Here is a 19,673-nt window from a genome sequence, read left to right on the forward strand (position 1 = left end):
ATGTCTCAGATTCTCTAATTACTGATTTATGATATTTCTTGGTAATTTTAGTTTGTCTATAAAAAAACATATTTTTCAAAATCATTCGTAGATAACTTTGAAATTAATCCTAAACTACTCATGTTGGTAACCATACAATTATTTATATGACATAGTCTAGTATGTTAAATATCAAAATCATACGACATGTAAAAAGAGATAAATTTTATTAATATAAATGTTTAATTTGAACATGACATCAATGATGTACTCTTTCCCTACCAATATCTCATTCCTAACAAGAGTATACAAGTCTTTTTATATAATCTGGGTGAACCCAACCTTGCTTAAAATAAAGCCATAAACTATATTCTTCCTCATATCTCGAGTGTGTATAACATTTTTAGAATCAAAGTTTTCCCAGAAATAAACTTCAACTCCACATCTGAAGTTCCAACAACATCAGTGACATGGGAGTCACCTTTATCTTCAAATGTTGTGTATGTTTTAAATATAGTACAATCATAATAGACATGACAGGATGTGCCAATGTCTACCTAACACCCTCACGATCCTCCAACATATTGACCTCAAATATCATAATCACGAATGACTCTTTAGGCATGTTGGCTTGTGAAGGAGCACTTCTCGGTTTGTTCATACATTTGCATGTCATATGACCTAACTTGTCACATTTATAATAGATGAATGGTTCACCAAGGATATTTCTCATAAGTGGTTGTTGTCTTATAGTATAGACCTTTGAGATTCCAATTCTTATTGCGGTTGGCGAAGTTTATAGTCGTATTACAGTTCTAGTTCTTGGAGTTTTTGTCATATGACTTCAGAACTACATCTGCAAATTTCTTTTTTAGTGTTGTTGTTTGATATAACCAACACTCAATGTCTCTCGTCGTTGTGTTTCTTCCTCGATGCTCAAACGTGTTATCAGATTTTCTAGAGATAATCCTTTAGACTTGAGAGTGAGAATGTTTTTAAAGTCCTTCAGAAAGGGGCAACTTGTCAATGATGATATGTACTTGAAATTGCTCATCCAAATACATTTCTTCAGATATTATTTCATGAACAATTTTCTTAGCTCGTGGGGTTAAACCTATACATACTTATTATCAATCATCTAATACTTATGGTAGTAGTTCATAACATATTTTTTATTACCAACTCCGTCACTATCATATTTCTTCTTGAGTGTATCTCATACTTCTTTAACAGTCTTACAAGCACTATAATCATCATAAAAATCGGCACAAAGACCATTCAAAATGAATATTTTGTACCAAAAAAAAAACATATTCCTTCTAAAGGGCTAATTCTATCCTTCACTTATTTCTTAGCTTCCTCATGCACCACAAGGATATCAATATGTAGAATATTGACTAATTTTTTCATAGTAATGAAAAAGATCATTTTCTCTTGTCAACGCTTGAAATGATATCCTTTAAATCGAAAAGGTTTGTTAATATTAAAAATGGTAGAACTAGAACCAATAATTTCTTCGATAGACATGCGAGAACAAAACATCTTAAAATTGTTACAAATGAATTAAAAAAGTTATGATACCAGAAAATTAATTGGTTGGATCGTAGGCTAAGTCGTTCTCTTTAAAATGTTTCATTGTATTATCAAAAATTGTGCAAGTTGACTATCAATCATGATATCCCAAGGGTAAAACAACACAAGTCATTATATCAGACATTCATTGCATCATGGTAACTATTCTAGAATTACATTAATAAATATAACGAATGCAACTCTATATGGCTACTATCATTCTACAGTATCACAATAAGAAAGAGGAAGAAAAATGTCGTAAATGCTTCGTCAAGAAATAGATAGAAAGAAAAGTCGAGGAACCATGTCTCCACTGGTGCAATTTGGTAAGAGCTCGAATGCTCTATATATAGGCTTGAAAAATCCAAACGACCATAAAAACAACAATCTACATCACTAAAGATACAAGCATGTATGAATGAGTAAGATTGTGTATGCAAGCATGTATCACATATATTTTGATGAAGATAAATGTTGATGAAAAACAGAGTTTAATAAGGACAAAGATTGACAACAAAGATTAATGATCAAAGAACAAGCTTGAAGGGATGAGCAAATCAACAAAACAACAAAGTCAAGACTCAAGTTCATACAAGGCAAAACATTCAATAAGATCTAGAGTCTAAGTATTTTATATCTTTATTAGGTCTTAAGATGTTTGCTTAGTAAGAGTCTAGGCTAGGATGAACCCCAATGAAAATCTCACAAACTAAAATCAATCATAACTAAAATGAGAGTTACATGCATACATATATGATCATATGTTTCGAATGCATTTAAAAAGAGTTTTTAAATCATATATCATTCAAATGCATGCATCATTCTTTTATAAATCATGTAAGAGGTTCATACATCATTGAAATATCATTTTGGAAAACCATTACTCGATTAAGAGATATTTTAATCAATTAAGTATTGAATTCTTGGGAACCCGTTAATCGATTAATTATGAGTTTAATTGATTAAGGTTTGTTATTGTTTCTATTTTATGGTATTTTCAAGAACCCATTAATCGTTTAAGGTTAAGATATAATCGATTAACTGCAGTTAAAAACAGAATGATATATTAACCCAAGTTTTTCATATTGCTCAAAAAGGATACATGAACATTGACTCATAGAGTTAAAACACAAATAGGAAAAACAAATTACACATTGTTCAAAAAATCTTAAGCTCTTTCACTTTCATATATTTAGAGAGATTTTCAAAAGTGTTCTTTTGAAAAAGAGAAACTGGTGAATCTTTACAAAGATACTCATTGAGCTTATGTTAAATCTTTTGCTAAAAAGAAACCTTGCATCTCACGTTTTATGTTATGTAATTGTGAGATCTTTAGAATGGGTCTTAGATTCTAAGAAGAATGGCTAAATCTGCACATTGAGGTGCACACATAACTTGAAAGAATTGTTAGACAAGGCCACACCATGTTCTCTTGGTGTGATTGTTATCGCTATTGATAAAGAATATGTTTGGGGAAAATCCTAGCTGTTGTTAGGTGTGTCTTCACGAGAAGCAAGATGTCTTGGTATTGAGCGATACCTAGCTGTGGACTAATCGCGAAAATATAGGAGATCTTAGCAAGCGAGAGAGAGAGGTCAAACTGAGGTTGTCAAGTTCATAGAGATCAAGCCGAGGTTGTCAAGTTCATAGAGATCAAGAAAGTAGCATCTCGAGTCTTGTATTGAAAGCTTGTTTGTAAGAATACATAAGATTCCATAGTGAAGAAAAATCTCCCAAGATCAGAAGGGGATGCCTCGATGTAGTTTGCAGTGGACCACAAATGAACCAAGATAAAAAGTCGTGTCTCATTCTTCTTATCCCTTATATTTTTATATTTTCGTATTACTTGATTTACTTAACTTGATATGCATATAATTATGTGCTAATTGCATATTCTATATTGTGCATTTAATGTTCTTAATCTTCTCTAATAAGTGCATATAAGTTTAGTTGAACCTTGATAATCTTGGAGATCGAAAGAAAACTATTTTCATTGAACAATAACTAAATAATCGACTAATGTGTTTAGTTAATCGATTAATAGTAGAACGAGTTCATCGATTATAGATGTGTTTAATCGATTAAATAGTGTATAATTTTGTGTATTCTGGTTGTTTATCGAGTAACATTAATTATATACTGTATTACCTATTCACTCCCTCTAGGTAAGTTATAGAGCCCTATGGAACCCCACAATCACATTCGTTATAAAAAATGAACCACGAGATAAACCGCAAATGGAGCAGACATTGGCATGAGCGGATCATGTGTCGTTGTGTGCAAGATGTATGTTGGCTTGTGCCTAACGTTCAAAAACGTGTGTGAGACACATGTTCATGTATCATGACTTGCTGATGTGAATTTATCTATTAAAAAATAAGTACAATAATAACTAATTTGACTAAAAATGTGATTTTTTTTTAGGTATTTCATCTACCAATGTGATACTTCTCTTTCTTTTTCCATACTATCAAAAACCAACACAAAGAAGGGCAACAACTTCAACTTATTTTTGAAAGAAGATTGTACTTCTGGATTAAAAGCTCACAAATACAAGGTTATACTTCATTCTTAAAAGCTGGTATATCATTTTAGTAAATTGTTTTAATTTAATAAACTATTTATACAACTATAAGTTTCTACCTTACGGTGAGTAAGTGATAAGAATGTGAGCATATCTATTGGTTCCATAAGTTATGTTATTTCATATGTCACTACTTATGATTGGTTGAAAAAAAATATATCTAAATTAAAAATTTAATAAATAACTTTTTTATAACTAATCATAAATAACACATTAAGAGTTGCATTCTTTGTGATAGAACATCACATAATCCTCCCTAACTAGTATTTTGCCCAAAAGACCCTTTTTTGTACTATCACCCTCACCTTTTTTGTTTTTTTGTTAAGAAACTAATCAATTTCTACATTCATATATGTCCCTTTCAACAATTGTGGTTCATACAAATTCTCAATTAACTCCCTTCTTGGTGCCTAATAGACCCTTTGCCCACGCAATACTATATACTTTTTCTTCTTTTATCTATAATTCTATATTCTATATTTATACTATATATAAAGCCAAAATTTGAAATAATTATTATTATGATTCTATTTTCCTAGTTTAATATTTTTTATTTCTAAAGTAAAATCATATAATAAATACAAAAATTATAATATGAAATAAGAATATTAGTCGGCAATGAAACTAGTTATTATATTATAATACATAATCAGGGATAAATTATAAAATGAACTAACACCTAATTTAGCAGCTAAGTTTCTGTTCTATAAACTTTATATAACTTTGATTTCAATGGCGACGAGGCTTAATCAGGAGGCAATTGAGACATTCATCAGCATCACTGGCGCATCTGAACAACTTGCACTGCAGAAACTCGAGGTTTTTACTTTATTTTTAATTTAATTTTATATCATAAGTTTCATTTAGAATCGAGTGAAATGGAATAAAGATAAATTAATTTGATCGTAGAATTAATTTCATTTAGAATCCATAAGTTTCATTTAGGGTTTTGTGCATTGTTTAGTAAGTTCAGTTACTGATATCAATTTTGAATGATCCATTGTTGTTTATTGACTGTTATGGATTCTCTAAAATCCATGTTACTGGATCATTAGTTACTAGTCATTTTTGTTGTTGTTGTCTATTCAATTTATGTTAATTGGATTAGTTTCTCTTCTTTTCAAAGATATCAAATCTATGTTTAGATTTCTCTCACTCACTATTATGTTCTTGAATGTGATAGTCTTTGCTAATAATAGGTTTTTGTATTTAGTAATGATATTGTTTGAAATCTTCTTTGGAGTAAATGCTTGTTCTGATAGATGAGCAATAAGGGCTAGTTTTAACAAGCTTTAAAGATTTGTCATATATCATGACTGAGTGCATATGATTCTCTATCATAGCTTAGCCTTTTTTACATCAGATGATTTAGCTTCTTCTATTACTGATCAGATACTTATATCGAGCTAGGTAACCTACTCTTGCTGCAATTTTAGATATGTGATCCCTCACTCTTCATATGTGAACTTTAGCTTCTAATGCCTCTAGACACCTATTCTGGTAATCTCGTAAAACTGGTCTGGTTGTCTTCATAGTTCATAGAACAAGTTCTGTTTGGATTTTGTGACTAAGAGCGTGTTTGGTTGAGGGAAAGGAAGGGGAAAGGTGCTTTTAATATTTTTTGTTTGGTTCAAGATGTTGAAGAGGAGGTGCCAAAAGCCCTCATGACTCAATTTTGGTTCCCCTCCAATTTGATGGATTTGGAGGAGAGAGAAGTTGCAACAACAACAACAACCAAGCCTTTATCCCAGTAGGTGGAGTCGGTTACATGGATTGAATGACGCCATAATGCTCTATCATAAATCATATTCACAAAACATCAAATTGACTAATATATCATTTATCATGTGATATATTTAGGAATCCAAAATACCCTCTTTGCATTTAAACCGTATCAAGCATGTTCCAGCTTCCTACACCTCCCCACTGTTGCTTCTTGTTCATTATATTTTATATAGTGCATAACATAAAATTCTCTTCAGTAGTTCACTTTAATCTGCATACTTTAACCTGGGATTTTTTATTTAAAGAAAATATGTAGTTTGGTTTGGTAAAGATCAAGAGAGCAAAGACTAGATAAATTATATGACGTGAGGAAAATAAGGAACATACTACTGTTGTCTATTACCTTTATCTCAAATAAATTCTACCACTATTTGTATTCCTGTATTATGTTCACAACATATTACAGGATTTGATATTTTGCAGACTTGTTGTCAACATGTTAGTGTTAAGGGTTACAAGGCTATAAAAGTAAATTAGCTTCACTTTACCTCCCCCTGAATTATTCCCCCTCCTTTCCTGCATTTGAACCAAACATAATATAATTAAAAATCCCCCCCTCCTCCTTTTCCTCCCTTGAAATTCCCCCCTCCCTCCCCCTCCTTTGAACCAAACACACCTTAAAAGTTTTAGACATTTATAGCGTTGTCAAGTAGTTTTTTATATCTATCCTCTTCATTTGTAAAATATTGTTTCATGGCAGGAGCATGGTGGTAATCTTAATGAAGCGATCAATGCTCATTTTAGTGAAGGAGACAGAACTTTGATGACCAGGTATACTCTTTTTCTGTGTAAGCAAGTGATCCTTCATAAGTTTACCTCGTTGAGCAGTATTACTTTTTGCATTCTGCACATTCTGTTCATTTTTGTGATATTAACATATCAGCTTACTATTTCATGGCCAGCACTCATGAAACCTCCACCCCTGTTCCTCAAGATGATTTCATGGATACGGATGATCAACTTGATGATGAAATTCACACACGACCACCACTTTTTGCCAGAAATCTTAATCCATTTTGTCCTGTTGATCCAACAATTGGGGGAAGTATATTTGGTACTCATCTTGGTTCGATAAACCGGGCACCATTTGTTACACATCCAAGAGAGGTAAGGGAAATTCCGATAGAGGTTAAGGATGGTAATCAATCCACTCCTCAAGCTGGCCATGTTCCAATCATTGAAGATGTCACCGGATATGTACTTGCCCATGGTCCAGATATTCATGGGACCGTCATTGTTAATGATGAAGATGATGATGGTACTTCACGTGCCCAGACAGCACATTGGGATGATCAAAGGCATAATAAGATCTTGGCTGACACTTCACTTGACAGCAGTGTTAGACCTAGTGCTCCTGAGTTTGAGAACTTGCCAGATCATAGCAATGACGTAGAAGAAGAGATGATTCGTGCAGCCATTGAGGCTTCTAAACGGGAGGCTGATGAAAATTACAGAAATCACCAACTTGGAAGACAATTGGTATGTGCATTTATTCATCGTTTTTTATGCTCCATTTTACTGAATGCTTGTGCTAGTATTTATTTTCCATCCGGTGCAGGTCTTAAGTGAATCTGGGCCTAAGCCAAAGCAATCTTATTTGGAGGATCCTGAGCTTGCCCATGCAGTTTCATTGTCCTTGAAGGTAGACCTTTAATTTGTATTCTCTTCTTATGTCACCACATCTTGAACTTGTCATCTTGAGATAATTCACAACTTTGTTGCCACCAAAATAGACTAGTGGTTTGGCTTTGATGATCCTTTAATATTGGAAATTTGGCACCTAGATTATTTCTAACAAGAAATGAGTCCAGGCAGCTGAGCAAGAGAAAGCACGGCATGTGCAAGGAGGAGATTTTGGAGCACCAACAAGCGGGTCATCTAAGTCTTCAGAGGTTGAACTAAGGAAAATGGCATCAAATAAAAAGTAGATTCTCTTTCTTTCAGTTTATTGTCGGCCTGTTGCTGTTGTGCTCTGTTGCATTGGCTGCACTGAACACGAGATTTTCCCTAAATGATATATTCTTGTGTGATTGTCAAAATCTGAAAGGCGCAATCGTGGTCATTCGAGATTCCAGGAAGGATGTTCTTCCTTTCAAGATGAAGCTGAAGATGTAGAGGAGCAGCCTCAGGTTAGGAACAAGACTAGACGTATTCCTCTGGGCTCTACAGGATTGGCCAGAGAGGATGAAGTTATTGAGGTCGACACTCTGCCAAGCATAGGACAGGAGAGCAGTTATCCTCCTCAGCATAATGAAAATTCCTTCCACACTGATGAGGTATATATAGTCCACGGATTTTAAAAAATGATTAAAACTGTTTTCTTGCCACATCATAACTTTCCACACTTCCTAATCTTAAACTAAAATGAAATTGAAGTGGGGTGGCATTTCTTCTGAGGAGCATGATGAAGCAGTGATGCTTGAGGCTGCAATTTTTGGTGGAATCCCAGAAGGGAGTTATCGCCATGCTTCTGCACCACATGAGTTCATGCAGGGTAGAGGTTTCAATCCTCGGCCCACATATCGCCCACCTTCACCATCATTGACAGCTCAGCGCTTGATAAAGGAACAGCAGGTGTGACTTATTTCTTGAATAAATTTGAATTGTAGGTCGTTGGGGATGGCCTAATTGTAGCTACTGATGTCTATGTCCACTTGATACAGGATGATGAATATCTTGCATCATTACAAGCAGACAGAGATAAAGAGTTGAAGGCCATCGAGGAAGCCGAGGCTGCTCGTGAAGAGGAAAGACGGAGAGCAGAAGAATCTCGCAGGAAATTAGAAGAAGAGCAGGTAATAATAATAGATATGTAACTAATTGCATACTTTTTTCATTGCCTAAACTCTTTTCTACACTGGTGAAGATGGGATTTGATTCCAACTCTTAGGATAGATAGACATTATTAGCGAGTTTGCTAACACCTACCCATTTAGTAAGTATTGCCAACTCGTTTGATGAGAGAATGCTATTTTTACGTTGTATCTAATTGAATGTATTTTTTCCAATTAGTGGAAATAAAGATTCATTAGTCATTTTTTGGAAAATTAAAATTTAACATGCATCTTAAAGTTGAATCATGTTCGTCAATAACAGCATTAGGCACTGCCCTTCATATTTTTCACAATAACAACCAAGTCTTTATACCACTATGTGGGGTCAGCTACATGGATCGAACAACGTCATAATGCTCTATCACAAATCATGTTCATTGACACCCTTCATATTTACCACACTGGATCCAATTTTTTTGTACTCTTTTAGTCTATTTACTGTCTTTTCTAGTATTTTTATTCATGATATAAGAACTCCCGTTTCCAAGTTGCTTATCTTGCATTTTTCTTAATTCTGTGCCAGGAATCAGAAACAAGGTTAGCAGCCAAAGAAGTCTCTCTACCACCTGAACCATCCTCAGATGATGATAAAGTTGTGACCTTGCTAGTAAGAATGCCAGATGGCAATCGTCGTGGACGGCGTTTCCGTAGATCTGATAACCTACAAGTAAGATGCCTTCTTTAAAGAATACTGTTTTTCTCCTTTCTTTTGGTGAATAGTTTTGCTAAACCTGCTTATGGAAATTTTCAGGCTCTTTTCGACTTCATAGATATTGGCCGTGTGGTGAAACCAGGCAGTTACAGATTGGTGAGGAACAACTTCATCTCAGTATTGAATGCGTTTTCATTTAAATATTTTTTATATTATTCGATAGATATATTTTTTTGGTACTACCAAGTGTCAAGTACCAAGAGTATCCTCTCACTCTATGGATAGGTAAGGAACTAATAATCCCTTTCAGAGTGTGACTGTTCCTCCCAACAAGTGTCACTTCTAGGAATTGAACCCTCGACCTTTTGGTCATTCTGGGATCTAGCTAACCTTACACCACTAGACCAACATCTTATTGGTTACTAAGTAGATATATGTTAGAAGGGTATAACAAACTCTTTAGGGATATGGTTAATTTGTACCATATACTTTTGTTGTAACTGTTTGTCTTTGATGCTGTTGTTGGGACAGGTAAGACCATATCCTAGGCGTGTTTTCAGTAATGGAGAAAGTGCCTCAACATTGGAAGAACTTGGCTTAATAAACAAGCAAGAAGCCTTGTTTTTGGAGATAATCTAATTCCCTGAAGCATATGTGAAAAACATTTTATTGAACTTTAGTTTATTAAATACGAATCTACAAACAGATGTGTTATTTTAATCAGGGTCTGTGATGTTTGGATGGTATTTATTATTTATGAATTTTCAGATGTACAAAATCATTAACATGAAGAAGTGTGATACCATCAGTTACGTGTGACTATTAAATTTAAAGGGAATGTTTTATATCTTATACCTTGTGATTGAAATAATTCATATTAATGAATTTAAAACTATGGTTTTTCATTCCCCTTCTCCCCTCCCTCCTTCCAAGATTTTTTTTTTGCTTTGTTTTAATTTGTTTTTCTCTTATTTTCCCTTTCCTCATACTTAACGGTAAATTTGTTTATCCTGTAACCTTGATGTGATAATTCAATTCCTGAAAACACTCATTTCGATAAGATTAGGTACATATATTTTCGCGGATCCTAGTAGATGTTAGCTATCATTTTCCTACATTATTTAGATTAGGTTTTTAAAATTAATTTTCTTTCTATTTATCTAGAAACTACTAGAGCAGTCAAATTAAATCATTATCCACTTTCAATTGAATGAAGAATCCAATTCTAAAAACATCTCTTGGGCCACTTGTCCTTGAGTGTTCTTTTAGAATGATTATATTTTTCTTATAGTTTGAGCTAACCAGTACTCTACACTGATTAAACTAAGAATTTTTTGTTGATGAAAAGTTAGAAGTTATATAGTTTCAAGTACTTCTTTTTATAATTAATTAACATGCATTAATTATTTAATTATACAAGGGCAACGGTCAAGTAAAAGATACCACTAGACAGCACGTGACATATCACGTGCACAATATCAGTTATCCACTCTTCCGTATAACACTAACTCCTATTCTCAACAACGGTCATATTTCACATGTTTCAACGGTCATATAATATCACTACTCACTAGTGTTGGAAAATCAAAACAAACTTGTAGGTCCATTCAGAAGAAGAAGAAGAAGATCAACAATGATGATGATGATGATGGAGACAGTGATGCAAGTGCAAGTGGTGGGGTTCTGAAGCAACATGCAAAAATGGTGGAAGGATATAATATCATCATATTATTATATAAAAGCACCATTCTTTTAAGGTTTGTGTTTTCTTTAAGGTAAGTAATCACTCCTTAAAAAGGGTTTCTAGTTTCTTCTACATTAATGCATGTCTTAAGTTGTATTATTCAAAGGTGGGTTTTTTTCTCTCTCTTTCTTTTTCTGGTTTTTGATTCAGAAGCTGCAATGATCATCATCATCATCATGTTCAATGTTATCAATGCTAATATGGGTTTCAAAAATATTATTTATCAGGACTTGTTCTACTTTAAATCCCAAGGTGCATGTTTCTTTTTCTCACCCCTTCATTTTCTCAAACAATAAGCAACATAGTACTAGTTTCTAATGGCAATTCATTAAGTTTTTTTGTGGAATCCGATGATCATTTTTCAGTGCTAGGCCCTTTTGTTTAATCTTTCCAATTCTTTCATTCTTTCTTGCATATAATCTAATTCATATTCTTTATTTGTTAAGTATTTAATTTACATATTTTCAATTCATATAGGAACACACTTTGAATTTATAAAGGAAAAAAATACACTTTGCTTGTTCTTTTGTATATTCATCGGATTCCTTTTGTTTTCATACACTCACATAGATCATTTCTCTGCATTTCTCTCATCTTCATAACATACACATACAAATTAAATTTTACATATTTTGAAAAGGAAAGAACAAAGAAAAAAGATACATTTTTTCCTCTATAGTTCACTAAGTTATAACTAGATAAAAGAAAGGGTGGAGAAAAAGAAGCATCATCAGCATTGGGAAGCCAGTGTTACGAAAACCGTAGACGATGTTGGCCGGGTGTTCTAGTGCAACATTGTTGTCACCAAGGCACAGATTGAGGACTGAAGTATCATCACCTGCACAGTTTCAACGCCAAGGCTGCAATCTTCAGCTACCTTCTTCCATGAACACACACGGATTGGATTTATCATCATCATGCAGCTTTCCGCGGAAAGACGCCTCGGGTTCACAACAACAATCCTTAAAGCCTATGGCAGTATCAGTGGAGAAACAGATGGAAGCCAAGACAAGATCTTGTTCTTTGAAGAAGCACAATATTCGACTTCCGCCTTTGGCAGCAGCAGCAGCAGCAACGAGCAATCAAACAATGGCATTTGCAGAACATGGAGAAGTTACTGATGAGTTTTGGGAAAAGGGTGGTAAGGGTTTGAAGAGGCTTGCCGAAGATGGTTCGATTGACGAATCCGTTGCCATCAGAGCCAAGAGGAAGAATTGTAGAATTGGTAATGGTAATTTTGGTGACATTCTTGAAGGAGGAGATAGTTTGAGTTTAGCACAAATGGGTGCTGGCAACTTTTGGTTTCAACACCCTTCACTTCCTTTGTCTCTGAATTGTTCAAGGGAAGAAGAAATGGTGTACTTTGTTCCTAGTGAAGTGGTTTCTGCACCTTTGCCATTATCCAACAATTATCCATGGGGGGGAATGGAGTCTGCTGTGAGTAAGATCACGAATTTCGGCGAGAAGAATGTTATTGAGGGTAGCCAACATGATGTGAAGGAAGGTTCAGTGTCCAATTGTTCATCGGAAAGCCGAAGCTTGAGTTTGAGGCTAAACGAGAATGCATCGCCAGAACATGAAGTTGGTAGTGGTTCAAGGGGTCCTTATCATCATGAAGACACAGAGGTGGAGACAGGTGAGGAGGATGACCAAGAGAATTATCGCGGGTTTGAGCTGGTTAATTTTCTAACAGCTTGTGTTGATTCTATTGGATCAAAGAATGTTGCTGCAATCAACCATTTCATTGCAAAGTTGGGTGATCTTGCATCTCCAAGAGGAACGACAATAAGCCGTATTTGTGCCTATTTTACAGAAGCCTTCGCTATAAGGGTTACCAGGCTTTGGCCTCAGATTTTTCGCATAACCATTTCGAAAGAGCTAGAAACAGTGGTGGAAGAGGAATCTGACAATGCACTAAGGCTTCTGAACCAGGTTACCCCAATTCCCAAGTTCTTGCATTTTACTTCCAATGAGATGTTGTTGAGGGCTTTTGAAGGGAAAGACAAGGTTCACATTATAGATTTTGACATAAAGCAAGGGCTTCAATGGCCTAGCTTGTTTCAAAGTTTAGCATCAAGGACCAACCCTCCAAGCCATGTTCGAATCACCGGCACAGGAGAGTCCAAGCAAGAGCTGAATGAAACTGGTGACAGGCTTGCTGGTTTTGCCGAGGTATTGAACCTTCCCTTTGAGTTTCATCCAGTTGTGGATAGACTTGAAGATGTGAGGCTTTGGATGCTTCATGTGAAGGAACAAGAAAGTGTGGCTGTGAACTTTGCTTTGCAGCTTCACAAGACCCTTTATGATGGAACTGGAGGAGCACTGAGGGATTTTTTAGGCCTAATTCATAGCACGAATCCTAGTGTCGTTGTTATGGCTGAGCAAGAAGCAGAACACAATGATCCCAGGTTGGAAACAAGAGTGTGCAATGCCTTGAGATATTACTCGGCTTTGTTTGATTCAATTGATCACTGTCTTCCGCAAGAGAGTCCTATGAGGATTAAGATAGAGGAGATGTATGCTAGGGAGATAAAGAACATCATTGCTTGTGAAGGAAGTCACAGACTGGAACGGCACGAGTGTTTCGAGAATTGGAGCAAGATAATGGTTGAACAAGGAGGATTCAAATGCATGGGAGTTACTGAGAGGGAAATGTTTCAGAGTCAGTTGCTGTTGAAGATGTACCCTTGTGAGAATTACAATGTGAAGAAGCAAGAGAAAGAAGGAGCAGCTGGAGTTACATTGAGTTGGCTACAACAACCTTTGTATACAGTTTCGGCATGGACACCGGTTGATGCTGCTGGAACCTCATCCTCTTTTTCTCAGCCAGCTTAATTTGCCACAGATTTTATTTTCTTTCATTCATACATTCTTTTAGAATTATACAGTAGAGTCAAAAGGGTAGGAAATTTGTCATTGCTATTCTTTCATTCTTTGTTGCAGATATAACATTAGGAGTGAATTTGTGATCATTATTTGATTCTTCATGTAAGCTGAAATTCATTATTGTGTATTAATTTCTTTTCTTTTTTCATACTGTAAGACATCTGATTGTAATATTTGATTATACATGTGAAATGAATTCTCTTTACAATTCTATCTACTACTGTATTCATAGAATCTGGTTTAATTGTGTCTTCTATCTAAGTCTTCCCAGGTTCACAACATCTAATTTTAGCACCTTCAGGAGTTGTCACATTTAACCAGCCACTACCATTCTTGTTCCTAAAAAACAAAATCAAAAATAAAAGGGTGTGTTTGGTTTGTTGACATTCTTCACACCACATTCTTTAGAGTATCCATCACTTATTTTCAAATTAAAGTTTTCATTTGTTTTCTTCTTCCAAAGATACACGCATTAAATCTTATTTTTGGTATAACCAAAAATATTATCTTATTCTTTGGGTAATGAACTCCATTTGGGATCCGTGATTGCTCCTCCAAACTCAAGAATCATACTTACGAACTCTTTATATGTATACACTGATAATATAAGTGTTTTTTACATTGTCAGCAAATCATTCATTCATATGTTAATCATCGTTGACTCTCAAACAGAAGTAATACAAATCAATGACAAATAATGTACTGATATTGTAAAAAAACTTTACACCATCGGTGCCTAGATTTTAAATTCTAAAACTTTACACCACTGTATCAATTGTTACTCACTGTTTAACTAATAATTATCCAAGGAAAAAAATGAATATACCTACCCTCTACTTTTCTCTGATTATTATTTTAGATAATACTAATGAATAATAGTAATAGAGAATCTAATTATATTAGTGTTCTTTCGAAACATAGTAACTAGAGCAGTGAATTGAAGTGGTGATGAATAGTCAACACCAATTATAGGTACTTGTCATCTGCCACGTGTCCTCATGAGTTGTTCCTCTTTTTATATGCAAATGAAAATCCAACGGTCAAGTGAACGGTTATAAGGGAACAATGCACGTGACAGAGTCACTCACTTTCAACGGTCATTTTTCATCACCTTCCTTCAACGGTCATATATTACCTTCCTTCACTTTCCTTGTTGGAAAAATCAAACAACTTCGTAGGCCCAGAAAAAAGAACAAGATGATGATGATCATGCAAGTGCAAGTGGTCGGGTGCTGAACATTGCAACATGCGTCACTCTTCTATGGTTTGTATTTTTTTCTCCGTAAGTTGTCGATGTTTTAAATTGTGGTTGTAATCGTGGTTAGGCCATTGCGATCGGATTATGACTGTTGCACTGTGATTTTTTTGCGATTTAAAAAGAAAATATTTTTGAATTTGATGTGATAGACAAAAAAGCTGCGATCTCATGTGATTGTGTTGCGTCCTGATGCAATCATATCAAATTTGCGATACAACTTAGTTGTGAAGGTCAACGAAACCGCATTATTACAGTTGCATCAGGTTATATGGTGCACAGTTTGAAACAATGGTAAGTACCACTAAGGTTTAAAATCTGATGTTAAGGTTTTATGCAGTCATATCATTGTTTGCACCACATTTGTGACATAAGGTGGTTGTGATAGTCGACAGTAATATTGCAGTTGCATTAAGTTATAAGGTCCGCATTTTGAAACAATGGTAACTACTACTAAGGTTTAAAATCCGATGTTAAGGTTTTCGAAGTCACCGAAACCGATTGCATCCTGTAATTGTGGCTGAATCAAACCTATATCCCTCCAGTTATCCTAAATGTGTTTTGGATATCAGGACAGCTATTCAAAACCATGAGTGTCATTACTATGAAAATGTTTCTACTTCTCATTCCTGCAAGATTAAAGTCTGATTTTTTTATCTTTCTGTTTTTTGATGCTGAAGCTGCAATGAAGAACAAGTTCAACGTTATCACTGTTAATATGGGTTTCAAAAGTATCATTATTATTTCTCAAGGTGCATGTTTCTTTTTCTGGTCCCTTATTCTTCCAAAACAATAAGCAACGTAGTACTAGTATTTTTCTAATGACCCATTAAGTGTTTCTGGAATCCGATGAGAGTGTTATGTTAGGCTAGGCCTTTTTGTTTAGTCTCACCAATTCTTTCATTCTTTCTTGCATATACTACAATTCATATTCTTTATTACAAACCCGATATTTAATTTACAGATTCAATTCATATAGGAACACTTAAGAGTTTGTAAAGGAAAAAAACTACACTTTGCTTTTTTCTTTTCTATATTCATCGGATTCCTTTTATTTGTTTGTGTTCTTATAATTCAATAGGATTTTCACACACTCACATAGATCATATCATAGCATTGAAATTAAAATTTAGATACTTAGAAGAGAGAAAAACAGCATATATTTCCTTTATACTTTATAAAGTCATTGCTAGATTATATAAAAATAAAGGGAAGAGAAAAAGAAGCATCTTCACTATTGGGGGGAAGGGTGAAATATTCAGTGTTACAAGAACAATAGACAATGTTGGCTGGGTGTTCTAGTTCTACATTGTTGTCACCAAGGCACAGATTGAGGAGTGGATTATCAACATCGGCGCAGTTTCAACGTCAAGCTTGCAATCTTCAGCTACCGTCTTCCATGAACACACACAGATTGGACTTATCGTCATCGTGCAGCTTCCCCCGGACGCAACAACAATCCCCGAAGCCAATGGGACTTTCGGTGGAGAAGCATATGGAGGCCAAGACCAGCACTTGTTCTTTGAGGAAGCACAATATTCGACTTCCGCCTTTGGCAGCAGCAGCAGCAACAACAAGTCAGGCCACAAGTAGCACTCAGACAATGGCGTTTGTTGAATGCAAGGTAGAGATCAATGATGAGTTTTGGGAAAAGCGTGGTAAGGATTTGAAGAGGCTTGCAGAAGAACATGATTCTGTTGATGAGTCCTTTGTTAACAGAGCTAAGAGGAAAAAGGGAAGCAGTGACAATGGGAATTTTGCTGACATTCTTGAAGGAGAAGATGGTTTAAGTTTAGCACAAATGGGTGCTGGAAACTTTTGGTTTCAGCACCCTTCACTTCCTTCGTCTCAGATTGGTTCAGGGGAAGAGGAAAGGGTGTGCTTTGTTCCGAGTGAAGTGGTTTCTGCACCTTTGCCATTATCCAACAATCACCCATGTGGGGAAATGGAATCGGCAATGACTAAGATTACCAATTTTGGTGATAAGAATGTTGTTGAGGCTAGCCAATCTTATGTGAAGGAAGCTTCAGAGTCTAATGCTTCATCAGAAAGCCAAAGCTTGAGTTTGAGGATAAATGAGAATGTACCATCAGAACATGAAATTGGTAATGGTTCCGGGAATCCTCATCATCATGAAGGCACAGAGGTGGAGACAGGCGAGGAGGATGACCAAGAGAAGAATCGTGGATTTGAGCTGGTTAGTTTTCTAACAGCTTGTGTTGATGCTATTGGATCAAGGAATGTTTTTGCAATCAACCATTTCATTGCAAAATTGGGTGATCTTGCATCTCCAAGAGGAACCACAATAAGCCGCATTTGTGCTTATTTTACGGAAGCCTTGGCCATAAGGGTCACCAGGCTTTGGCCTCAGATTTTTCACATTACCATTTCAAGGGATCTAGAAAGGGTGGTGGAAGATGAAACTGGTAATGCACTAAGGCTTCTGAACCAGGTTACCCCAATTCCCAAGTTCCTTCACTTTACTTCCAATGAGATGCTCTTAAGGGCTTTTGAAAGGAAGGACAAGGTTCACATTATAGATTTTGACATAAAGCAAGGGCTTCAATGGCCTAGCTTGTTTCAAAGTTTAGCATCAAGGACCAACCCTCCCAGCCATGTTAGAATCACGGGCATAGGAGAGTCCAAGCTAGAGCTGAATGAGACTGGTGACAGGCTTGCTGGTTTTGCTGAGGCATTGAACCTTCCCTTTGAGTTTCACGCAGTTGTGGATAGGCTCGAAGATGTCAGGCTTTGGATGCTTCACGTGAAGGAACACGAAAGTGTTGCTGTGAACTGTGCTTTGCAGCTCCACAAGACCCTTTATGACGGAACTGGAGGAGCACTGAGGGATTTCTTACGCCTAATTCGTAGCACGAATCCTACTGTCGTTGTTATGGCTGAGCAAGAAGCAGAACACAATGATCCCAGGTTGGAAACAAGAGTGTGCAATGCCTTGAGATATTACTCGGCTTTGTTTGATTCAATTGATCACTGTCTTCCGCAAGAGAGTCCTATGAGGGTTAAGATAGAGGAGATGTATGCTAGGGAGATAAGGAACATCATTGCTTGTGAAGGAAGTCACAGACTGGAGCGGCACGAGAGTTTCGAGAATTGGAGCAAGATAATGGTTGAACAAGGAGGATTCAAATGCATGGGAGTTACTGAGAGGGAAATGTTTCAGAGTCAGTTGCTGTTGAAGATGTACCCTTGTGAGAATTACAATGTGAAGAAGCAAGAGAAAGAAGGAGCAGCTGGTGTTACATTGAGTTGGCTACAACAACCTTTGTATACAGTTTCGGCATGGACACCGGTTGATGCTGCTGGAACCTCATCCTCTTTTTCTCAGCCAGCTTAATTTGCCACAGATTTTTTTCTTCTTCATTCATGAATTCTATCAGAAATATACTATAGAGCAAAAGAGGTATGAGAGAGTATTCTTCTTAGGTAGGAAATTTGTCACTATTATTCTATCATTCTTTGTTGCAGATAAGATTTAATTTGTGGACCATAAATTTTAGATACATTTGGAGTTAACTTGTGATCATTATTTGATTCTTTTATGTAAGCGTAAATTCTTTCTTAGTACATTCATTTATTATGTAAACAATGTGATTGGAAATTTTGATTATATATGAAATGAATTCAGTGATGTCTCATACCAATCTTTTGCAATTACTTTACTTTCAAATTCATTGCTCTCTGGCTTCTATCAAGCATTTCTTCACCTAGAAATTATTTTGTTACAGAAAGTAGCAATGTATGCACTTATTATGAGTTTATTTTCTTAGTAACATTGTTAACTGCTATCACAGGTTTTGTTGAAAATGTTTACTACATGTCCATTTGCGAGTTAGATTTTGGAGGCCATAAAATACAATTGTGAGATGGTTTTGAAACTTCATTTTCCTTTCGTTCCTCTCCAAAACTCAACTCGAAAACAGACTTTAATATAATCTCAACAGCACAACTTCAGACAAGTGCAGAAAGAGAAATACCAAATTCTAGAGATATTTTTTGTTTTGGGATGTGATGTGATGGTAGTTAACAATGTTTCAAAGCAAAATACACGGAAACAACCATAATTTCCCACAGATATTTTCATATAGAAATAGTGTGTAGTTACCACTAGAGTATTGCACAAATGTCAAAACAAAACATCAAAATGAGAGAACAATTTTTCTCATCCATTCACCCCAAGTTCACCTTACTTATTCGAAAGTCATGTATTGTATAAGTAACTTCTTTTTGATTGTCACGAGGTAAAAGATGTCATTTCGTCATGAGTCAAATGTATCATTCACCTGCTCCAACAAACTTCTATAGAAGGGGCGAGAAATAAATCTCATTTTTGTATCATAATCCTACGCATAGGCTTTATTTAA

The 19,673-nt window shown here is 35.5% G+C and overlaps 3 protein-coding genes across 4 annotated transcripts; all 3 read left to right on the forward strand.

The window, feature by feature from the left end:
- On the forward strand, nucleotides 4,799-10,319 carry LOC109332191 (plant UBX domain-containing protein 8-like). Of its 2 annotated transcripts, none has more exons than XM_019567081.1 (11): nucleotides 4,799-4,954; nucleotides 6,621-6,691; nucleotides 6,823-7,399; nucleotides 7,479-7,562; nucleotides 7,732-7,844; nucleotides 7,968-8,196; nucleotides 8,297-8,494; nucleotides 8,584-8,715; nucleotides 9,278-9,421; nucleotides 9,506-9,562; nucleotides 9,938-10,319. In XM_019567081.1, the coding sequence occupies exons 1-11, from the start codon at nucleotides 4,868-4,870 to the stop codon at nucleotides 10,043-10,045; spliced, it is 1,800 nt and encodes a 599-aa protein (XP_019422626.1). In that variant the 5' UTR covers nucleotides 4,799-4,867; the 3' UTR covers nucleotides 10,046-10,319. The 2 variants fall into 2 exon arrangements, with proteins under 2 accessions (XP_019422626.1, XP_019422627.1); XM_019567082.1 differs by having other exon boundaries at nucleotides 7,989-8,196.
- Nucleotides 11,801-18,882, forward strand: LOC109333178 (scarecrow-like protein 28). The gene is made up of 2 exons (XM_019568504.1): nucleotides 11,801-11,893; nucleotides 16,540-18,882. Exon 2 carries the CDS (start codon nucleotides 16,574-16,576, stop codon nucleotides 18,644-18,646), a length of 2,073 nt encoding a protein of 690 aa, XP_019424049.1. The 5' UTR covers nucleotides 11,801-11,893; nucleotides 16,540-16,573; the 3' UTR covers nucleotides 18,647-18,882.
- On the forward strand, nucleotides 11,890-14,184 carry LOC109333179 (scarecrow-like protein 28). The gene has a single exon (XM_019568505.1). It carries the CDS (start codon nucleotides 11,919-11,921, stop codon nucleotides 13,983-13,985), a length of 2,067 nt encoding a protein of 688 aa, XP_019424050.1. The 5' UTR covers nucleotides 11,890-11,918; the 3' UTR covers nucleotides 13,986-14,184.

The sequence above is a fragment of the Lupinus angustifolius genome, chromosome LG18, assembly GCF_001865875.1.
Source record: "Lupinus angustifolius cultivar Tanjil chromosome LG18, LupAngTanjil_v1.0, whole genome shotgun sequence".
Lineage (NCBI taxonomy): Eukaryota > Viridiplantae > Streptophyta > Magnoliopsida > Fabales > Fabaceae > Lupinus > Lupinus angustifolius.

Bases quoted from the DNA above. Each gene is read 5' to 3' on its own strand.
- LOC109332191 (XM_019567081.1), top strand. From the start codon at position 4,868: ATGGCGACGAGGCTTAATCAGGAGGCAATTGAGACATTCATCAGCATC. The intron at 7,845-7,967 runs GTAGATTCTCTT...AAAATCTGAAAG, and splicing joins AAAATGGCATCAAATAAAAA to GCGCAATCGTGGTCATTCGA. The intron at 8,716-9,277 runs GTAATAATAATA...ATTCTGTGCCAG, and splicing joins GGAAATTAGAAGAAGAGCAG to GAATCAGAAACAAGGTTAGC.
- LOC109333179 (XM_019568505.1), top strand. From the start codon at position 11,919: ATGTTGGCCGGGTGTTCTAGTGCAACATTGTTGTCACCAAGGCACAGA.
- LOC109333178 (XM_019568504.1), top strand. From the start codon at position 16,574: ATGTTGGCTGGGTGTTCTAGTTCTACATTGTTGTCACCAAGGCACAGA.